This window comes from Eurosta solidaginis, chromosome 2, assembly GCF_040869045.1.
Source record: "Eurosta solidaginis isolate ZX-2024a chromosome 2, ASM4086904v1, whole genome shotgun sequence".
NCBI lineage: Eukaryota > Metazoa > Arthropoda > Insecta > Diptera > Tephritidae > Eurosta > Eurosta solidaginis.
Window position 1 is genome coordinate 289465221 of NC_090320.1, and position 23719 is coordinate 289488939.

Sequence of the window (23719 nt, forward strand, 5' to 3'; positions counted from 1 at the left end):
GGTTAACAAGTAACTCTATAGCCCGTTGATAATTATCGTGTGTAACTTCCAGCGACTGTATTAAGCGAAATGCACTGTCACTTAAGCAAGAGCGTAGGTATTGGAACTTCTCCACGTCATCAAGTCCTGTGTTGTTGTGTACTATAACCTTAAACATATTATAAAAGTCAAGCCATTCCGTGTGTTTCCCACTAAATTTCGTTAGCTGCAGCTTAGGTAATCTGTGCGATGCTGGTTGCGATGACGAAGTCGAAGAATTCGGTGTAGGAACTATAGTGCTACTAAACCCATCACTCCGACGAAGTGCAGCTATACGATCGATTATGATGCTTTTTACTTCACAAAACGATTCTTCGAAAGTTAATCGGTGATCTAGCTCAAACTGAGACTCATCAAGATGCTCCAACTCCGATTGTAGTCTTTCAAATGTGGAGAAATGATGCTCCAAAAGCGCAAGTTTAGATTCCAGCTGTGAATACGTCAAAGTGTTTAATTGCTGCGCGTTTTCACGCAGTTCGGAGATTCGGCGACATAGTTGTTCTCGTTGCAGCTCCTTGACGTGTATGTTGTTGGCATTTGATGCTATTGGTGTCAATTGGGCATTTGCATCAAATGATCGATCTTCGTTGGTCTGTAACATTTTGACTGATGAGTCTTGTTAATGATGCGAGCCGGGGTGATCCGGCTCGAAGGACCTATGGATGAGTTATAGAGCGTTTTCTACAACTTTTGACCTTCAACAAAACTTGCGAAGGGTTCTTCAATTAAAGAATTGTTAACCGAACAATTTCGAATTAATAAATTAATTTATTGGAGTTCACTCTTCGATGGTTACAAAGTTAATAATCTTAAAAGCTAAAAACGAATTCAATGCTAGCAGAAAAAATATGTAGGAACATTCCATGGAAAAGCTCTGTTATATTACATTGACGATTACCGTAGAAAATCTCGTATGATTTCTTGAAATAGGTAAACAAAACAATAAGTGCGAAGAGACCAAAAACTATGCGTGTTGTTATGTGTGCATATGTAAGATTATATGTATATCCAACAACCCAAATGTATGAATGCTGCAGCGACTAAGGCGATGACGACGGTAGATGGACAGTGGGTTGAGCATAAAGCGAAGAAATTAGCAAAATGCAAGCAACGACAACTACAGCGATGATGTGACGTTAGAATCGTAGGTATGTATCTATGTATGTATGTGCGACGTAGAGAGTAATGCAAATTCGAAGACTGGTTGGAAATGCATGTGCGACGTAGGTTGAACAATAAGGAGGGGCGTACACAGAGTATTTTAAAAGGGAGTGGGCCTTAGTTCTATAGGTGGACGCCTTTTTGCGATATCACCATAAAGGTGGACCAGAGGTGACTCTAGAATGTGTTTGTACGATATGGGTATCAAATGAAAGGTATTAATGAGGGTTTTAAAAGGGAGTGGCCCTAAGTTGTATATATGAAGGTGTTTTCGAGATATCGACCAAAATGTGGACCAGGGTGACCCAGAACATCATCTGTCGGGTACCACTAATTTATTTATATATGTAATACCACGAACAGTGTTCCTGCCAAGATTTCAAGGGTATTTTATTTCGCCCTGCAGAACTTTTTCATTTTCTTCTACTTAATATGGTAGGTGTCACACCCATTTTACAAAGTTTTTTTCTAAAGTTATATTTTGCGTCAATAAACCAATCCAATTACCATGTTTCATCCCTTTTTTCGTATTTGGTATATAATTATGGCTTTTTTTTTCTTTTTTCGTAATTTTCGATATCGAAAAAGTGGGCGTGGTCATAGTCGGATTTCGGCCATTTTTTACACCAATATAAAGTGAGTTCAGATAAGTACGTGAACTGAGTTTAGTAAAGATATATCGATTTTTGCTCAAGTTATCGTGTTAACGGCCGAGCGGAAGGACAGACGGTCGACTGTGTATAAAAACTAGGCGTGCCTTCAACCGATTTCGCCCATTCCAGTAACGGCAATACAACCGTGGAAGCAACAAAACAAAAATTTCCAAAAGGTGTAGAAAAATTTAGCTCCCAATTTGATTTTCTGCATTGTTCATCTTAGGAGACCAAACACTCTTTTAAACAAGTAAGGAAGTCTAAGTTCGGGTGAAACCGAACATTACATACCCATCTGTACACTTGAAATGCTGTTTTTGTTTGTTTCGTGTTCTTAATAATGTTACAAGGCTGCGTATGCATATTACAAATGGTTCTGTTCTGAACTAATTTTTCTTCAAGTTATGGATCCCGAAACATAACAAGTAAGGAAGGTTAAGTTCGGGTGTAACCGAACATTACATACTCAGTTGAGAGCTATGGTGAAAACATAAGGGAAAATAACCATTTAGGAAAATGAACCTAGGGTAACCCTGGAATGTGTTGTTCATACGATATGAGTATCAAATGAAAGGTGTTAATGAATATTTTAAAAGGGCGTGATTCTTAGTTCCATAGGTAGACGCCGTTTCGAGATATCGCCATAAAGGTGGACCAGGGGTGGCCCTAGAATTTGTTTCTACGATATGGGTATCAAACGAAACGGGTTAGCGAGTATTTTAATAAGAAGTGGGCCTTAGTTCTATAGGTGGACGCCTTTTCGAGATATCGCCATAAAGGTGGACCAGGGGTGACTCTAGAATGCGTTTGTACAATATGGGTATCAAACGAAAGGTGTTAATGAATATTTTAAAAGGGAGTGGGCCTTAGTTCTATAGGTGGACGCCTTTTTGAGATATCACCATAAAGGTGGACCAGGGGTGAATATAGAATATGTTTGTACGATATGGATATCAAACGAAAGGTATTAATGAGGGTTTTAAAAGGGAGTGGCCCTAAGTTGTATATATGAAGGTGTTTTCGAGATATCGACCAAAATGTGGACTAGGGTGACCCAGAACATCATCTGTCGGGTACCGCTAATTTATTTATATGTGTAATACCACGAACAGTATTCCTGCCAAGATTTCAAGGGTTTTTTATTTTGCCCTGCAGAACTTTTTCATTTTCTTCTACTTAATATGGTAGGTGTCATACCAAAGTTTTTTTCTAAAGTTATATTTTGCGTCAATAAACCAATCCAATTACCATGTTTCATCCATTTTTTCATATTTGGTATAGAATTATGGCATTTTTTTCATTTTTCGTAATTTTCGATATCGAAAAAGTGGGCGTGGTCATAGTCCGATATCGGCCAGTTTTTATACCAAGATAAAGTGAGATGAGATAAGTATGTGAACTAAGTTTAGTAAAGATATATCGATTTTTGCTCAGGTTACCAAGTTAACGGCCAAGCGGAAGGACAGGCGGTCGATTGTGTATAAAAACTGGGCGTGGCTTCAACCGATTTCGCCCATTTTCACAGAAAACAGTTATCGTCACAGAATCTATGCCAATTTTTGTCAATTTTTGTTCGACTTATGGCAATAAAAGTATTCTAGACGAATTTAATGAAAAAGGGCGGAGCCACGCCCATTTTGAAATTTTCTTTTATTTTTGTATTTTCTTACACCATATCATTACTGGAGTTGAATGTTGACATAATTTACTAATATACTGTAAAGATATTAAATTTTTTGTTAAAATTTGACTTAAAAAATTTTTTTTTTTTAAAGTGGGCGCGGTCGCTCTCCGATTTTGCTAATTTTTATTAAGCATACATGTAGTAATATGAGCCAAATTTCAACATGATATCTTTAACGACGGCCAAATTACAGCTTGCAAAACTTTTAAATTACCTTCTTTTAAAAGTGGGCGGTGCCACGCCCATTGTCCAAAATTTTACTCATTTTCTATTCTGCGTCATAAGTTCAACTCATCTACCAAGTTTCATCGCTTTATACGTCTTTGGTAATGAATTATCGCACTTTTTCGGTTTTTCGAAATTTTCGATACCGAAAAAGTGGGCGTGGTTATGGTCCGATATCGTTCATTTTAAACAGCGATCTGAGATGAATGCTCAGGAACCTACATACCAAATTTGATCACGATACCTCTAAATTTATCAAGTTCTCGTGTTAACGGACTGACGGACGGACATGGCTCAATCAAATTATTTTTCGATCCTGATGATTTTGATATATATACAACCAACCGTTATACAATCAAAGTTTATATACTCTGTGAGCTCTGCTCAACTGAGTATAAAAAATTGCTTAGTCATAAAAGGGGCGTTGCCACGCCCATTTTTTAAATTTGAAGTTTTTCCTAATTATTGTTATAAATCCACTTGGGAAATGAAATACCATTGATATAAAGCTCTTTTTAGTAAAGATATAGCTTATTTTATTCGTCCACGACCCTTTGAAAAATCTTTAATATAAAAGTGGGCGTGGTTTTTAACCCATTTCGTAAATTTTTTTTTCAAAGAATTCCCTATAGTAAAGGCAACGTCTCTCACGAATTTTGTTACGATAGGTTTCACGATTTTTGGTTTATGATTAATAATATTTGTAAAATTGATTTTATCACAAGTGGGCAGTGCCACCCCCATTTTAAAAAATTTGTTAAAATTTTTATCAAGAGTCTTAATATTAGTCCACTTGTCAAACTTCAACATTTAGGTGTATTGTTTACTAAATAATCAGGTTTTTTGTGTTTTCCAAAATGTTATATATTGTAACGAAATTGCTTGCAAATCCTCTTATTTGCAACCCTCTGCTAAGTTCGTATCGCTAAACTGTTGAATAAATAACTCCAATATTGAATAATTGAAAAATGGCCTTTATTACAGTACTTCACAATAACACTTATACTTTGCAACGAATAGCAAGCTTAATAACCAAACTGATTGATAGCTCAAATGAAACTCTACTATTCAAAATAATTCTGCTATAGCTCGCTAGATAGCGCTTAACCGAAATCTCAAATCAAAACTGAATTCCTTCTTACTCGCCTGCCCCGCTTTTATAGTTTACGCTGCATACTTCTAGGCTCTTCCATTTCCAGAACTTACCAACTATATTGGTGTGTGTATAGTTCTCATATAGTTTCTACTTGTTTACAATTGTCTACTTTTTAGCGCTTCTCAGATGTACATATGTGAGTTTGTAGGTTACAGTCTCCCGCACACACATAAGCGTATAAGTAAATTCATCTGTGTGTGACATCTCATCTCTCGCTGCCTTGTATGTAAATGTTGCTCGTCGGAATGTGTACATATGTGTAGACGCAATTATTGATTCGTTTATGTAGATACATAATGATTGAATTATTGATGTGAATTCACGTCACTGCTTAGCATCGGCCTGGAGATGGCAGCACTCCTTAGTTTTGCTAATATTCGTAACAATATATAAAAAGTGGACGTGGTTATCATCCGATTTCGCTCATTTTCAATACCAATCTATTCTGGGTCCAGATAAGCTCGTGTACCAAATTTGGTGAAGATATCTCAATATTTACTCAAGTTTTCATGTTACCGGACAGACGGGCATAGCTCAATCTAATATTTTTTCGATATTGATGATTTTTATGGCAGTCTATATCTATCTCGATTCCTTTATACCTGTACAACCAACCGTTATCCAATATAATACCTTGTTTACAAGTACAGTTGTGTATAAAAATTCTCTACAACTTAAGAAACATGTAAGAAAATCGTCTTGATTCCACACAGCGTTGCCAAATGTGTCGTATTGGCCGGGACATCCCTGCATGCAACTCTGTAAAGAAGAAAAATTCATCCCTACTGTGGTTCTGAAGAAGGTCAATGTTTGACATTTCCCACACCTAAATATTCACTTTGCATGGGGAAGTGTTGTGTTTTAAAATAACGTTTGAAAAAAGAACCCATAGAATATTGAATTCGCATTAAACACAGTAAACGTATTAATTGTTAGCCTGTTTCATAAAAATATTTGGTATGAAGAAATGAGTTAAAAAAGTTTAATTCTATCTAAAAATTATTTCGCCGAATGAGAAACCCATACAAATTTATAGGCGTTTCTTTTTTTTCAATTGTCCCCGGAAATTTTTAAAAATCCCGGGAATTTGGCTTAAATTTGAGCTTTGTCCCGTTAACACGAAATAAAAATCTGGCAACCCTAATTCCATACTATTCGGGCCATATTTGTGATGGGTTTGAGAATTCTAATTGAAAATCCCAAATTAAAGTTAGCCTTGTTCTCAAACCTGCAACATTAGCTCTAGAAATAAACTCAAACAACAATTGGTAGGCAAATTTTTAATATGGGATTTTCACCAACTCTCAATTTAAGATACGTCAAACATTAAGCAAAAGACAGCTGTTTTGTTGGGCTTTGTGTATTTGTATTTGGAATAGGTTTTAGCTATTTTTTCTACAAAACATTTACACTTGCCGATATCACTGGAAGATAATAGATAAATGCATCCGATGATGAAGAGAGTTGTTTTGTTGAATTTTATACACGGTGGAAAGTACGAAAAAAAAATGACATTGAGCATCGTAATAATTTCGTTAACAAACCAAATTCCAAAGGGGAGGTGGGTAAATCATTCCCACACATCTCTTCAAAATAGTCCCTGAACCAAAAGTCTACGTAATGGATTAGAGTTCAACAATACATTTCTACCTTTAATAAAATTCGAAAAATGCAGGACAAATGGGCGAACGTAATCACAATTTTACATGTCAATCAAAAATCACATATAAACATATTTATAACATTAGTTTCTCTTCCAAAATTTAGAAATGCTTTGGGTTTATACAACACGCTCTAATCCATCCGAGGAAGTCATAAAAGAATACAAGACAATTGCAGAGACCTACGGTTTTAATGTAAATTTACTCGAACCGATCTGTCACGAACCATGCTTTAGATATGTATAGTGTTAAGTTTTAAATATATATGATTAATATCTGCTTTACATTTGTATATACTTTTTGTATATTATAAAAATATAGTTGTCATTTGTATTTGTTAGATATATTATTATAAAACTGAGAATTTTTCAATCTGATTACAAAATATAGAATTGTTTTATTACAAGTTAATATTTTTGCAATAGGTTATAGGACTGTATTGTGAAATTTTTTAAATTTGTAACATGTTTGTTCGGTAATTCTCGGTAAGTTGGCGATTACGTAATTGTATAGCGATAACTACGAGCTGTGGAAATATAGAATGCAGCTTATTATGAAGAAGGAAAAGGTTTGGGATGCCTTTGAAAGTCCTGTTCCTGAATCTCCAGATGCCTCATGGAAACAGAGAGACACGGATGCTTCAATATTATTGAACCGGCGGTTAAAGATACGGAAATGGTTCGGATAAGCAGCTGTACGTATGCAAACGATGCTTGGTCTGTCTTGTAGTTTACCGAGCACATGATACATTGATCACGGCCCTAGAGCCGCGAGATGAAAAGGATCTCACAATGACTCTTGTTGAGAATATGTTAATGGAAGAAACTGAGAAAGAAAATCAACGTTTTAAATATGAGGAATCAATATATGGGATGGTATAATGGTGTGAAGATGATAGCGTGCGACAACATCGCGAGCTTGCGGTGGCTGGAGGAAGTGGTTCCAAACCTCAAGGCGAGGCACGAACGCGCTGTTTGAGGTTGTGGCTAAAGCGCAAATCTTCACGGTACCAAAAGTTAAGGTGTAGATACCATACGTGATGAAGTCGGAGGATACACTGCGACTTCTGTATAATCAGAATCCGAACATACCGACACAAGATTGGAAGGTGCTTACTGTATCTCGGCCTACGGAGGAAGGTCAGTTCTACATCTTCCAAATAAACAAGCAGGCGGAGGATATATTGTACATGCAGCTTGGAAAAATGTCCTTTTGCACATGAAAAATTTACATGCGACTTAGGAAAAGAAATCCCGAGGATAAAAATCCCAACACGCTAGAGGTGGGCGAAGTCGAAAAGGACCTCAAAAGCCTAAGAGAAAAAAAACAGGTGGAGGTAGCCGACGTCACCACGAAGCTGTTAGAAGAGGACCAACCACCAAATGTAAAATGTAACTCTTGAGGAGTGTTCGTTTGACGTGGCGCTGTTCCAGGAGCCGTGGCTCCCATCTGGAGGAAAGGTTTCTGACCTTAGCGCGCAGGTTTGGCCTTTACTACGCGCAAACGGAAGGACGGGTGCGAGTATGGTAAGGAAACAGCTGCATTCATATATGCTGCCTAATTACACTACTGAGGACCTCGCAGTGGTGGCTGTTGAGCAAAAGAATAAGCAGGCATTTATTCTGGCGTCCTGCTACATGGCCCATGCTGCGGAGGTTCCACCGATGGAGTGCAAAAGGCTAGTACATGAAGAAGGGCGCAAAGGGCCGTTGGTCATAGGCGCAGATGCAAATGCGCACCACAATGCGTGGGGAGCAGTGGCGGCGCTAGGCGTCGGCGACGTCGGCCATTGCCGATGGCCTCTCACCTGAGGGGGCCTCGCAAAAAAGTTTTACAGCTACCTATTTATTTTGAATTTTTAATGACACCAGTAATACCAGGCGTCTACAAACCCATCTTCGACAAAACATTAATTGTCACCCCTTCAACTCAATGCCGCTAGTAACGCCAGTAACTCTCTGTGCTACTCTCCCCTGGGTGACGCCACATTTAGTACTTGTAATATGACTGGTAAGCGACATCTGTAATTCGGTAATCGGAAGTTGCAGCATAATTCGGTAATCGGAAGCTGCAGCGTAATGAGCGGGAGACATCTATTATCGAGATTTGCTGCTAGTCAACACTTCCACTCAATGCCGTCAGTAACGCCAATAACACTTGTGTTAGAGTGCACGGGGTGATACCCTGCTAACTCACAACTAAGCAGCGCCAAAAATTCTCTTGGCCTTATTACGCTAGCATATGGCGTGGTTGCTCTAGGCTCTAGGTAGGGCATGGTATCGTGGCGTAGGGTCAAAACACAGTTGCGTCAGATGGCGCAATGGTGTTAACTCATTGAGTTGATATCGGCCTCGGTATTGGCTTCATGGTATCGAAGCCAAAAACTAAATCGCCAATATCCACCCTTAGTCTGGCAAGACGACAAATTTAAAATGTGTAGAATTTAATCACCGCTAATCGGAGAGTCAAGAAGCTAATGGTGATGTCTTTCTCACTTCGCCCTGTGAAATTGTAGCCACTTAAAATGTTCAGTGCCACCAAAAATTGTAACCATTTTTACAAAGAAATGCAGTTCGTGTGGTTGTTCGCTGTCAACCACGGTTGCCACTTTGGGTCCATTTCGACCAAATTTGGTCCGCTCCAAGCCCGTTTGGTTCGCTGGTCCTTTTTTTCAATTTTGGTCCTCTTTAGGCGAGCCGTCACGATTTTGGTACTTTGATTTGAATTTTGTTACTTTCATAATAATACGCAACGCTGATAAAAAATTTGCTTATTTGAACACCCTGTGAATGAAATCGATTTTCAGTAACTCTCACCAACAGAGCCGACAGCTATTGGCCGGTTTTACATAGGACGCTTTGTCGTGTAACATTGTGCGTGTCTCGAAGTAAGTGGCGTTAGTGCAATACAATTAGCAAATTTAATGTCAGATCCCGAAATAAAAGCATATATGCTGTTCCTCGCCCATATTCTTAAAATTATAAATACTGTAACGAATTTGCTGCAAATCCTCTTATTTGCAATCCTCTGCTAAGTTCGAATCACTAAACTGTTGAATAAATAACTTCAATTTTGAATAATGGAAAAATGGCCTTTATTAAAGTACTTCACAATAACACTTATACTTTGCTACTCGCTGGCTTAATAACCAAACTGATTCATAACTCAAATGAAACTCTACTATTGGCCGCCAGATCGCGTGCTTAATCACTAACTGATTGATAGCTCAACTCAAACTGAACTGAATTACAGCGCCTCTACATCTGTCGCCTTTTATACTCTTTGGTTTCCTCGTTCGCATTTTCTAGAATCTACTAGCATTGTCCACGAGCTCTCAAACTTCTCAGCTATAACTAAAATTGCACAATTTTATACATCTTTTAGGCGCTTCCAGAATCTACTAGTCCAGTAGCTCTCAAACTTCTCAGATATATGCATGTGTTAGTGCATTGACTCTCCGCTGCTCGTATACGTACATGGTACATATATTTAGACGCAGTTATTGTTTCGTTTATGTAGATACATAATGATTGAATTATTGATGTGAATGTTTGTAGTTTACAGTCTCTCGCGCACACATAGGCGTATAAGTAAATGCATCTGTGTGTGACACCTCTCGGCTGCCTTATATATGTGTATACATCAGGAACATTCATTTCATAGCACAATTGTGCCCTCTGAATTCACACGCATATGATTCGCTCTGTCGTCGTTAATTGAGTTAGTCGTCGCTTGGCACTTGGCGTAGCAACATCAGTGGTGGGTATGGGCAGATCGGTATCAAAATATGTATGAAAAATTATGCGCGATAAACATGTCCGTTGCTTGCTAGTAAGCGACTAAATGAAAAATCAATGTACCCGCACGATCATCGCGACCTTTGCCCTCTCACTAATACAGATGCACTTTCAGTTTTGAATGGCCCTGGTATACATGATTTGATTATTGACGTAAATATCGCTTAGCATGGCCTTAGTGATGGTGTAGCTTAGTGATGCTAATATCCGTGACACTGCCCTCCACCTAAGTCTGATCGCTCCGATCAGACAAATCTCTCGGTCTAAACGCTGCTAATCTCTCCAAATGAACCACTTTTATTTTGGTTCGTGGTTTGGTAGTGGTTTGTATGCGACTTTGTATGGACCTTCCCAGTTACACTGCAATTTCGGGGACAAACCTTTTTTTCGTTGTGGGTTGTATAGCAGCACCAAATCTCCTTCCTGAAACCCTTCCGAATTAATTGCTTTATCGTACCGCGCTTTCATCTTGCAACTCATAATCTTTGCTCGTTGCCTTACCAGATTGTGTATCTCTCTCAGCTCTTCTTCCAAGACACCAGTGGATATCTTGACATTCCTCTCCGCATTGGCATCTATCCCATACTTCAAATCAGCTGGCAGTCGAAGGTCATTGCCAAAAATTACCTTTGCGGGAGTTTGGCCCGTTGTGTCATGTACTGCCGATCGGTAGGCCATCAAGAATAATGATATGTATGTATCCCAGTCCTTATGGTACTTGTCTACTACTTTCCTTAAATGCTCCTCCAATGTTCTATTGAAACGTTCCACCATACCATCGGACTGAGGATGCAATGCAGTTGTCCGTGTTTTCCCAATGCCCAAATTCTTGCACATTTCTTGGAACACAGCTGATTCAAAATTCCTGCCTTGGTCAGAATGTAACTCCATTGGTACACCATACCTTGCAACCCATTTGTTTTTAACCACTTCTGCTACTGTTTCTGCTTCTTGGTTTGGGATTGGGTATACCTCTGGCCATTTACTGAAATAATCCATAACCACCAGTACGTATTTGTTTCCGCGGTTGCTAGTAGGAAATGGACCTGCGACATCCGTGGCGATCCTTTCAAATGGTGCATCTGAAATATACTGCTTCATCTGGCCATGACTTCGGGTTTTGGGCCCTTTCGCTCTTTTGCATACCTTGCAATTGGCAATCCACTCGGTGACCGACTGACGGCAACCAACCCAATAGAATCTCTGCTTAATTTTCTCGAGTGTCTTCGTGATTCCAAGATGACCTCCACTTGGACCATTGTGCAGCTCGCTGAGCACGTCAGGAATCCTCTTTCTGGGAACAACTATCAGTTTCTTCTTGCATTGACCATCCTCACTCTCCCGTACTCGATGCAGGCAACCGGATATCAATTCTAAACTGTTCCACTGTGTCCAATATGACTTCGCAATGGGACTCTCTGCTGACATCTCCTCTCTGCTTGGTCTTTCGTTTCGTTCGAGCCCTTGCATAACATGTGACAGATCTGTATCTTCTAGCGTACACTTTCTTAGTTGTTTCTTGTCCCATTCATCCGTACACGTTATATTCATTAGCCGGACATCTATAATATCTTCTTTAGCCTCGGCCTTTGAGCAGTGCTTGCATTCCAGACTACATGGTCTTCGTGACATTGCATCAGCATTTCCATGGGTACTACCTTTTCGATGCTCAATGGAAAAGTCATAGCTTTGTAGTCGCTCGATCCACCGTGCCAATTGTCCTTCCGGATTACGGAACTGCAGAAGCCATTTCAACGCTACGTGATCTGTCCTGACACGGAATCGCTGGCCGTAGAGGTATTTGTGAAAATGTTTAATGCACTCTACCAATGCCAACAGCTCTCTCCGCGTAACACAGTAGTTCCTCTCTGGTTTTCCAACTGAACGGCTGTAATATGCAACTACCTTTTCTTGTCCATCGACCAGTTGTGATAAAACGGCTCCTATAGCATATCCGCTCGCATCTGTATCTAGAATAAACGTTGATCCTGGAATCGGGTATGCCAACATTGGGGCAGTGCACAACCGCTCTTTCAATGTTTGGAAATCTACTTCTTGCCCCTTCTTCCATTCAAAAGCTTTATTTTTTCTTGTTAGCTCGTTGAGACTATGGGCTACGCTGGAAAAATTTGGTACAAATCGGCGGTAATATGTGCACAGCCCAAGGAAGTTTCTCAATTCATGCAGATTCTGTGGTCTTGGCCAATCCTTTACTGCCTCTATCTTTTCATTCGCTGTACAGACACCTTCTGTCGTTACTTTGTGGCCCAAATAATTTACTTCCTTTTTAAACAGCGTACACTTTTTGGGACTTAACTTCAGACCAGCGCCAGCTATTCTCTGGAAAACTTCCTCCAAGTTCTTAAGATGTTCATCAAAACTCTTTCCCAATACGATGATGTCGTCCAGGTACACCAAGCATGTTTTCCAATGTAGTCCTTTCAGTACCTGGTCCATGAGTCTCTCAAAAGTAGCTGGTGCATTACAAAGTCCAAAAGGCATCACTGTAAATTGCCAAAGACCATCACCGGCACTGAAGGCTGTTTTCTCTTTATCTTCCTCCTTCACTTCAACTTGCCAGTAGCCACTTTTCAAGTCCAGTGTGGAAAACCATTTCGTACCAGATAGCGCGTCCAGAGTGTCGTCAATTCTTGGCAACGGGTAGCTATCCTTTTTCGTAACGTCATTCAACTTCCGGTAGTCCACGCAAAACCTCATTTTTCCATCCTTCTTCTTTACAAGTACTACCAGTGAGCTCCATGGACTAGCTGATGGTTCGATGACGCCGCTGTCACTGATTCTTGTATGATTTGACTCACAACTTCCCGCTTCGCCAGTGGAACACTACGTGGAGCTTGACGGATCGGCCTCGCATCTCCAGTGTCAATTTGTTGTTTGACAACATTGATGCGGCCTGGTTTGGAACCATCCTGGTCAAATATGTTCGCGTATTTTATGAGCAGTTGTTTTGCCTTACTCTGATAGGCTTCCTCTAGCCCATGCGTCCATGCCGTGATATCATTTGAAAGATCAGTATTTCTAGATGAAACGTGTTCCTGGAGCTGTTCACAGTTAATAACTAATTCGGCCTCTTGGCATCTTCCCAAAATAGCTCCTTTGGTCAAATTGAATGGTGACTTGAACTCATTGAGTACTCTTACCGGAATACGTCCATCTTGTTTTGTCATAGCCAGGGTTTTTCCTACAAGTATGTTCAGTGCTGATTTATTTGCTGCTTCGACAACCCACAATTTGTTTGTCCCACAATCTCCATCAACCTTTGCCCAGATGACTGCTTCTGATTTTGGTGGTATTTGCTGACTCTCTTCCACCAGCACTCGTTTACTGCTGTAGCCTCTCTCGTAGCCGAAATTAAGTGGCACATCCATGTTCTTATATCGCATCGTCTTACTTTGCATATCGATGTTGATGCCTTGGTTGATTAAGAAGTCCACTCCAGTTATGATTTCATCAACAATACCTGCCACTATAAAATTGTGTAGTACCGTGACGTTCCCAATTGCTACTTCACATTCTACTTCTCCAATTACCTGGGTGTCTTCTCCAGTGGCTGTACGCAATATTGCTCCATGCAATGGTCTTATCTTCTTGTTGACTAAATCCGCTCGAATGATGGAATGAGATGCACCCGTATCTACAGTCAGTAAACGTTCCTTTCCACCCACATGTCCTCCGACACTAAGATTGCTCGACCTTCTTCCAATTTGTGAGATAGAGATTATGGGGCATTCAATTGAGGGAGTCAGCTGTCGCCCCTTGTTGCTGACTCGCTTTAGTTTAACGATTGATTTGTCTTGGAGATTTGCTCATCTCCTTCTGCTCTGCGTTTACGACCACCCACATTGTTGGATCTGTTAGGGTTGGTGTTACAATAACGCGCCATATGCCCTGGCTTTCCACACTTAAAGCATTTGACTGCATCATTATTCTTCTGCTGCGTACCCTTCAATGCTTCCAAAATTGCGTCTACCCAGTCTGGCTTTTCCACTTCCACGCGATGAGCTTTGTACGCTGGCTTACTCAAAAGTGAGGCTGTTTCCTGAGTCAGTGCATGCGATACCGTTTCAGCAAACGTTAGTTTTGGATTCGCATATGTAGCCTGCTTCGTTTCCACATCTCGTATGCCATTTATGAAGCTCTGGGTTTTTACCCTTTCAGTGTATTCCACGGGTGCGTCCGCATTTGCAAGATGAGCCAATCTTTCAATATCTGAAGCAAACTCCTGCAATGTCTCATTTGCTTTTTGGTAGCGGTTTTGCAACTCAATTTGGAATATCTGTTTCCTATGCTCGCTTCCGTAACGTCTCTCTAAAGCGCTCATCAATGTTTCGTAGTGGTTCCGCTCGTACTCTGGGATGGTCTGTAAGATTTCCGCGGCAGGCCCTTTCAGTGCCACGAACAGAGCTACAAATTTATCTTCAGCATTCCATTGGTTCACTGCTGCGGTCTTCTCAAACTGTAGCTTAAAGACCTGGAAAGAACAGAACCGTCAAAGGATGGTGTTTTACCTTTGGATTACTAGTTGATACTGCTGGGCCATTTAGTTGCAACTGCTCGATACGTCCTCTCAAAGCATGCACCTCGGCCTCGATTTTTTCTTCAAACTGTAAAATTTTTGTATCTTGCGCCTCCAACTTCGAGGAAATACGTCCTTCTAGCTCTTCCAGTTGAGCAGAGATCTGCGATGATATCTGTGCTGAAATTTGAGCCGACATTTAGAATATCCGTGCCTCTTGTGCTTCCATCTTCGATGTAATCTGTGTCGACATTTCTGACATACGCATTTCTTGTGCTTCAATCTTCGATGTTATTCGTGTCTCTTGGGATTTCATCTGTGATGACATATACCTTTTCTGTTCTTCTAGTTGAGATGACATATACGTTTTCTGTTCTTCTAGTTGTAATGACATGTTGGTGGATATTTGTGATGACATTTCTGTTATACGTGCCTCTTGCGCTTCCATCTTGGATGTTACTGTCGATGTTTGAGCAGTTATTGCAGCCAATATCATGTTCAAGTCTGTGCTGGTAATTGTCTGCGATGTTTCGTTTTTCTCTTCAATTTTTGTTGTTGTCTCGTCCCCATCAGGATAAAACACATACTCGTCCACATCAATTCCTTCTGCTTCCATTGCCTCTCGTAGCCGTGCCTGAAGTTCGAGTTTAACGCCGCTTGTATTCAATCCACACGGCTCTCCAACTCCTTCTTCAGTTGCTGTATCTTCAATTCACTGAATTTTGCCATGTCCAAGTTGTATTCCCAATCTTCGGAATTTACTCAACAATTCCTCTTCTGACACCAATTGTAACGAATTTGCTGCAAATCCTCTTATTTGCAATCCTCTGCTAAGTTCGAATCACTAAACTGTTGAATAAATAACTCCAACTTTGAATAATGAAAAAATGGCCTTTATTAAAGTACTTAACAATAACACTTATACTTTGCTACTCGCTGGCTTAATAACCAAATTGATTCATAACTCAAATGAAACTCTACTATTGGCCGCCAGATCGCGTGCTTAATCACTAACTGATTGATAGCTCAACTCAAACTGAACTGAATTACAGCGCCTCTATATCTGTCGCCTTTTATACTCTTTGGTTTCCTCGTTCGCATTTTTCTAGAATCTACTAGCATTGTCCATGAGCTCTCAAACTTCTCAGCTATAACTAAAATTGCACAATTTTATACATCTTTTAGGCGCTTCCAGAATCTACTAGTCCAGTAGCTCTCAAACTTCTCAGATATATGCATGTGTTAGTGCATTGACTCTCCGCTGCTCGTAAACGTACATGGTACATATATGTTGACGCAATTATTGTTTCGTTTATGTAGATACCAGGCATGCTTAACCAACGAAACGATATCATTTCGTTACGATAATCAACGTTAATAAACGAAACGAAGTCATTTCGTTTCGTTTATTAACGTTAAGAACGTCAAAATAACGTTAATTTGACGATCTTAACGTTAATAAACGAAACGAAATGACTTCGTTTCGTTTATTAACGTTGATTATCGTAACGAAATGATATCGTTTCGTTGGTTAAGCATGCCTGGTAGATACATAATGATTGAATTATTGATGTGAATGTTTGTAGTTTACAGTCTCGCGCGCATACATAGGCGTATAAGTAAATGCATCTGTGTGTGACATCTCTCGGCTGCCTTATATATGTGTATACATGATTTGATTATTGACGTAAATATCGTTTAGCATGGCATAGCTTAGTGATGCTAATATCCATGACAATACCTTAAATAAAGAGTTCCAATCAGAAAAGATTCGTCTGCTATTCCTATACCATCAAACTGAAGCACACTTCAAGCTTATCTTGAGCAACTTCATGCATAATGAGTACATAAAAAATATTTCGTTGTTTTATAGCTTTTAAACGGTTAAGCGTCTATTAAGTAAGTAAGTAAGTAACTAGTAGTGAACAGCCGAGGCATTGTTAAATAAAGCCCTGCTAAAAATCCAATGTAACTAGGCTCTGTTGATGCGCGCCTGTAAATATACCACACAATTTGGATAAAAAAACATGCTTTGTGGATTGCATTCCAAAAGAAATAGATATTTAGCATTGCATTCTCGAAAAAATTATATACGGCTTTGCATTTGCTACGTTATGGCAAATACGCAACCTTGATGCGTTGCAAATATGTGACATAAGTTATATATAGACCGATCTCTACGATTTTTTAGACAACATTGTAATATATGTAAGCATTGTTTGAAATTCGAAGCTTCTATCTGTTAAAATGGGGCAGAAATTACGAAAAGTGCCAAAAAGTACCCTTATATTCCCTACTTTAGGGAGTTCAGAATTTTGTGTATTTGAAGTTGGAAACGTTGCTACAGCAAATGAAAGCTACGGATCCTGTACAACTTTTTTTCGTTTAAAATTTTTGTTTGCATATTTTCTTTTGTTTTGATAGTTGTTAATTTGCTATTCAAAATTGAAAAAATAAAATACGGGTTTTTACGTTGCGTATTTGCCATGACGTAGCAAATGCATAGCCGTGTAATTTTTTGGCGTTTTGTATAAAACTACTACACTCCCCTATAGCATGCTTGAAACATTTTTATTTAAGTGATAAAACTTACTACCTTGAATTAAAAAATATTTTTGTTGGAAGTAAATCTGAAGTATTTCTTGAAAGCGATAACTTTACAAATGTACAGCGACTTGTGGTAAGAAAAATATTTTAGATTTTTATATTGAACTCTTAAAGCAAATGCAAAAACGCTGATTTTGAGATGTGATATGCAAGTTTTATGTACAACATAATAATACCGACAAGGTATTAACAGAAACCGAAGCTTCTATAATACCGTTAATAAATAACTTTTCGTACTTGAATAAATTGTTATTTTAAGCTTGATAAAGACGTTTTAGCTGTTTGCGAAAAAGTAAACTTTTATAGAATATAGAAATGGTATGAACGAAAAGTGTTTTGAAGAACTGCTTGGTTTTGTATATGATTTACTGAGTCTTCCACATAGTTCGGCGGACGCAGAGCGAAAATTTTTTGAATTGTCTCTTATTAAAACCAAATTACGCAATAAATTTGAGTTTACTTCAATCAACCACATAATGTTAGCCAAAGGACTTTGTACGCAAAACCCAGGTCCTCATTACGTTTGGTCGCTGAAAAGTTATACAATGAACGATATAAAACTGTTTTTATTATACGTTTTTTTCGACGTAGTCCAGAATATATTATAAACATATATGCTTTAAGGTTTTAAATAAATACACATACATATGTGTATAACACTGAAAAATATGCCCATATGTGATAAAATCTAATTTATTATCATCACCAATAATTATCATCAATTTTAATAGAAGCACTTTTTGTTTGTTTGTAACGTCGTGTTGTTTTGTACTTTTTAAGTAGTTGATTATTACATTGTTTGTATACCAATAAACGAAAACAAATTTTGGTCCCAAATGGAAACAGGCTGTGGCAGCCGTGGTTACTGCGCCAAATGCTCAGCGACAACTAAAGCCGTAGTTACCCACGAACGTACGTAGAAAAAACGTGTAAGCTGACACGACATAACTTATGAGTGTGCAATGTAAACGAAAACTCATCGACGTTCAACGCACGTACGTACGTAGCCCGGAACGTAGACCCCAAATGAATTTTGATTTTTTCCGTAAGGACGTGTCAGCTGATCGCTCTCTCACTAGACAGAGTTGCTTAGTAAACGTTTGTGCGCTAATTTTTGACCGTTTGCAGTTATTATACAAAAAGGGCTAAAGATTGTTTAAAATTTTGTTGAAATATCATAAAATTATTATATAAAATTGTAGGTTACAAATAAATGAAATAGAAATTCTTATTCAGTATTTGTTTCTGCCATTTTCACCATGAAAATTTGTAATTCCAAAAGTTGATGTTTGCATAAGCATGCATGCAAACTGGTCAATGGCAACTGTGCTTTCCTGTAAACAATACACACACAAATATGTTATGTACATGTACACAGACGCACACATTGATTCTTACGGGCTTGAGGGTTCGGTCAAACGTGTTTCGTACGACAAACGTCCGTACGTACGGCACACGTCGGTGGGTAATTGCCGCTTAACTGCCGCTTAAATCATTTGGTAAGCAAAGAGCGCAACCTGTCTGTGGGAAGAGCGTAAAGGCGGTGACACAATGACATTTTTCATATAGATGCGTTTAACACAAGCTTAAGCATTCCAATAACATCGCCACAATCAACCAAGATGTTGCGTTTGTAAATATGAAGGAACTTCAGACTTGGCAATTGAAGTTTATTACGCCTTGCCCATTCACATACAAAATTTCGCGAAGCACTGTAGTAAACATTTTCCCTATACAGCAAAAATACTTGCTAACATATTTTGTGTCGTATTCAATTGTTATATTGCAGTTTTTAATTGTCAAAAATATTAGAAAATTTACCAACCAGTGGGAAAAATAATTTCACTTGCAAAGTGTGCCAACACCCTTAGCCAAAGCAAATGTCAAATTCTTCTTCTTATGATTTGCTTGGAACAAAATTGGGGAGTTGGCTACTTTTCAATATCGGATGGCGCTAGTGTCGCTCATTCTACCATTCTCCATAAAAATACATGCAATATACTCATAATGCATAAGCTTTTGTTAAACTCATCTATAAGAAAAACTGCTTATGTGTCGGAGCTGTCACCTGTTTGTCTGATCAATTGATCTATGAAACTCCGATGTCTGCTTTAAATACTTGGGATTTAATCACAAGGCGGTTGAATGTATCAGTAACAAGTAAAGGTGTCTAAGTTCGGGTGTAACCGAACATTATATACTCAGCGTGAGCCTCAATTGTACATTTCATTTCAGATAAATTACTATTCTACATAACACGTGGCATCGCCCGTCTCCCCATTTCCTCTTACAATAAAACTTGATAAGTGAAATATCATTGATTCAAAACTATTTCTTGCTAAGTTATGGCTTATTATTCTAGTCTACGACTCTTTTAAACTAGTTTTATATCTAAGTTGCCGTGGTCTTTAACCGATCCCGTCCATTTTTACTAGAAATATTTTTTGCTATAAGGAAACTATGTGTACACAATTTCATTACGATATGTTAATATTTCTTCGAGTTATGGCTCCCGAGACATAGAAAATTGATTAGTCATAAAAGGGGCAGTGCCACACCCATTTTCAAACATTTTAGTGTTTTCCAATTTAATGTTATAATTATATTTAGAAAGTAAAATTCTATTGATACAAAGCTCTTTTTCACTAAGATATAGTTTATTATTTTCGTCTACGACCCTTTTAAAAATATTTTATATAAAAGTCGGCGTCGTCTTTAACCGATCGTCCATTTCTTCTAGAAATATTTCCTGCTATAGGGAAAATTTGTGTACCAAATTTTATCACCATCTGTGAATTTTTCTTCGAGTTATGGCTCTCGACACATAGAAAATTGATTAGTCATGAAAGGGGCGGCGCCACGTCCATTTTTTTAGTTTCAAGTTTTCCTATTTATTTTTACAAATACACTTGGGAAATGAAATACCATTGATATAAAGCTCTTTTTTGCAAAGATATAGCTTATTTTATTCGTCCACGACCCTTTTAAAAATCTTTTATATAAAAGTGGGTGTGGTCCTTAACCGATTTCGTAAATTTTTCTTCAAAGCATTTTGTATGGTAAAGTCAACCTCTCTGCCGAATTTTGTTACGATAGGTTTAACGATTTTTGATTAATAATATTTGTAAAATTGATTTTATCACAAGTGGGCGGTGCTACGCCCATTTTAAAAGAGTTTTTAAAATTTTTATCAAGGGTCTCAATATCAGTCCACACGTAAAATTTCAGCATGCTAAATGGTAATCAGGTTTTTTGTGTTTTCCAAAATGTTATACATATAAAAAGTGGGTGTGGTTATCATCCGATTTCCCTCATTTTCAACATCAATCTATTCTGAGCCCAGATAAGCTCGTGTACCAAATTTTGTAAATATATATCAATATTTAGTCAAGTTATCGACGGAAGGACATGGCTCAATCAATTTTTTTTTCTATACTGATGATTTTTATATATGGAAGTCTATATGTATCTATCTCGATTCCTTTATACCTGTACAACCAACCGTTATTCAATCAAAGTTAATATACTCTGTGTGCAAAGCACTCTGTGTATAAAAAAGCATGTAGTAGATGTGGAGGCAATCACGATTTCAGAGATTGTGTATCAAATGTATATACATAATTGTGTAAACTGTTGTGAGCTAGTCCAGAAAAAATCGATAGAGACTGATGTACAGTGTACATTGTACACCATGCTGCGTTTAGCAAGGAATGCCCAGCATATAAATGATATATTCAAGTTAAAACCAAAACTAGAAAGTAGCAATCAAATAGTACCAATTCAATTTGTCTATATCTCAATATTAATAGTATTTTAGGGAACAAAGTAGAATTGGAAAGACTGACTGAAATTAACAATCCAGCTGTAATACTGTGTACTGTAACATGTACCACAAATTTAATGACGAATGGGGAGTTGAGCATACAAATTTATAACCTAGTCAGATGTGATTCACATAGTAGGCATACTGGTGATGTTTTGGTGTATGCGGATGAATCCATCGAATATAGCATTAAGTATAATAAAGTAATGGCTAAAAATATGTGGTGTATTCTTATGATATTGAAGCATTTTAATCCAAAATGGCAAATCGGTGTGGTTTATCACTCACCGAGCACAAGCGATACGGATTTCATAAACTACTTACGTACCGTCTTAGGTTGTACTAGTGAGCTGTCTGTTAATAACATTCTAGTAGGCGATTATAATATTAACTTAAATAATATGTCAACATATAGCATACAATTATTTGAACTTTTTAAATCATACTGTATGTATCAAACATTTGATTTTGATACTCGTATAACCGATGTTAAACAAAAATTGATTTACTTTTTTCGAATACTAAGGACATAGTGTGTGAAAAGTTAGATGATCACCAAATTTCCGATCATGAAATAATACAATTTAAGATAAAAATAAGCCCTAAATTTAGAATGAGGAGTCCTATAAAAATTACGTCATGGGAGTACTATAATATTGAATCACTTACAGATCAATTGCGTATATGTTATTTTAGCAATTTTGACAGAGTAAGTTTGGATAACAAAGTTTCTATCATTAATAACAGTATTATGAGTGTTATGAAAAATCTAACTTATGAAAAAGAACTTCAATTAAAATTAATAAATAAATGGTCTCACAATGAGTTAGCCCATATGAATAAATATAAATTTGAACTGTATAAAGCTGGGCAAATTTCAGGAGAATGGGATGAGTACAGAAACATAAAAACAAAATACAAACAGCCTGTCAAAATTAAAAAAATCAAACATATGGAAAATAAAATAAATAGTAATAGTTATTATAGTAAAATGATGAGGAAACATTTGAAACAGGCAATAAGTATGGGAAAGAAAACTACATCTATCAAGAAAATAGTAATAAATGGTTTAGTTTATGATAATGAATGGAAATTTCCAACAATTTAAATTATGTAGATAGCATTCAAGACATTAGTAGTAATATAGAAGTATTTGATAGAGATGCTAACTAATGTTGTCTTTAAATTTGACCAAGTTAGCACGGATGACGTCGTAAAAATTGTCAGTAAGCTTAAAGCCAAAAGAGGTGGGAAAAATTGTTATCGGATGGTGTTGTGAAAGACGTAGTTTTTTTTATACTCAAATTATAAATGAAAATTTAAGCAGTGGCATATTTCCAACTATTTGGAAACCCTCGACTATACTCCCAATAGAAAGAGTTGCAAATACTTTTGAAGCAGAGGAGCTGAGACCAATAAATACTTTGGCTAAAAATTATTTAGTTCAGTATTTAGAAAATAATAAGATACTTATACCTCAACAGTCAGGATTTCGACAAAATAATTCTTGCGAAACAGCTTTAAACATGATTATAGCTGAATGGAAAGAAGAATTTAATAACAAAAAGTCGATCATTGCAGTTTTCATTGATCTCAAAAGAGCCTTTGAAACTATCGATCAGAAAATATTATTACGAAAATTATCAAGCATTTATTAAAGATATTGAGTTAGACTGGTTTGATAATTTCTTAACAAATCGTAAGCAAAAAAACAATAATTGGTTCAACATTATCGGACGAAGTTCAATTTAAGATTGGTTTAGCCCAAATTATAAATGAAAGTTTAAGCAGTGGCATATTTCCAACCAGAAAAACTACAAAGTGATTTAGATGCTCTCTATATTTGGCTGTTTGAGAACAGATTAAAAATTAATATTGAAAAATTAAATATATGGTAATCACAAGGAAGAATATAGCTCATTTTGAAACTATTAAAATAAATAATACTAAAATCGAAAAGGTGCATACGATTAAATATCTCGGCATTCAAATAGATTGCAAACTAAAATTTGATGGCCATGTTGATGTTGATTATATAGCAGGTAAAATAGCTAAAAAAAATTTATTTCATTCAAAGAACCTGTAGAAACTTGAGTAGTTATTATAAAGCAAAAGTTTATAGATCCATAATTGAGCCATAACTTCATATATTCTTCTACTATTTTCTTTATATTGAAAGATTCGCAAATCGATAAACTACAAAAAATGCAGAATAACCCTTACACGTTTATAAGGAAACCAAGGTAGTAAAAATAACTTTTTTGGTTTGTATCTATTTATTTTGGTTTAGTTCAACATAAAATTTAAGAAAAAAATTAAAATTTTTATATTTATGTGTTTTTTCAAGGGGACCTATCTTAGGAATAACAATTGCAA

The 23719-nt window shown here is 37.4% G+C and overlaps 2 protein-coding genes across 6 annotated transcripts in view; one reads left to right on the forward strand and one right to left on the reverse strand.

Moving 5' to 3' along the window:
• Positions 1 to 6971, forward strand: part of LOC137241136 (uncharacterized) — a 39757-nt gene extending 32786 nt beyond the window's left edge. Inside the window, exon 6 of the mRNA XM_067768413.1 lies at positions 6686 to 6971. Within this exon, the coding sequence (XP_067624514.1) occupies positions 6686 to 6825 (140 nt within the window). The 3' untranslated portion in view covers positions 6826 to 6971. The remainder of the gene's footprint in view (positions 1 to 6685) is intronic.
• Positions 1 to 23719, reverse strand: part of LOC137241140 (tropomyosin-1-like) — an 857608-nt gene that overhangs the window by 636306 nt on the left and 197583 nt on the right. The gene's annotated exons all lie outside the window — the stretch shown is intronic.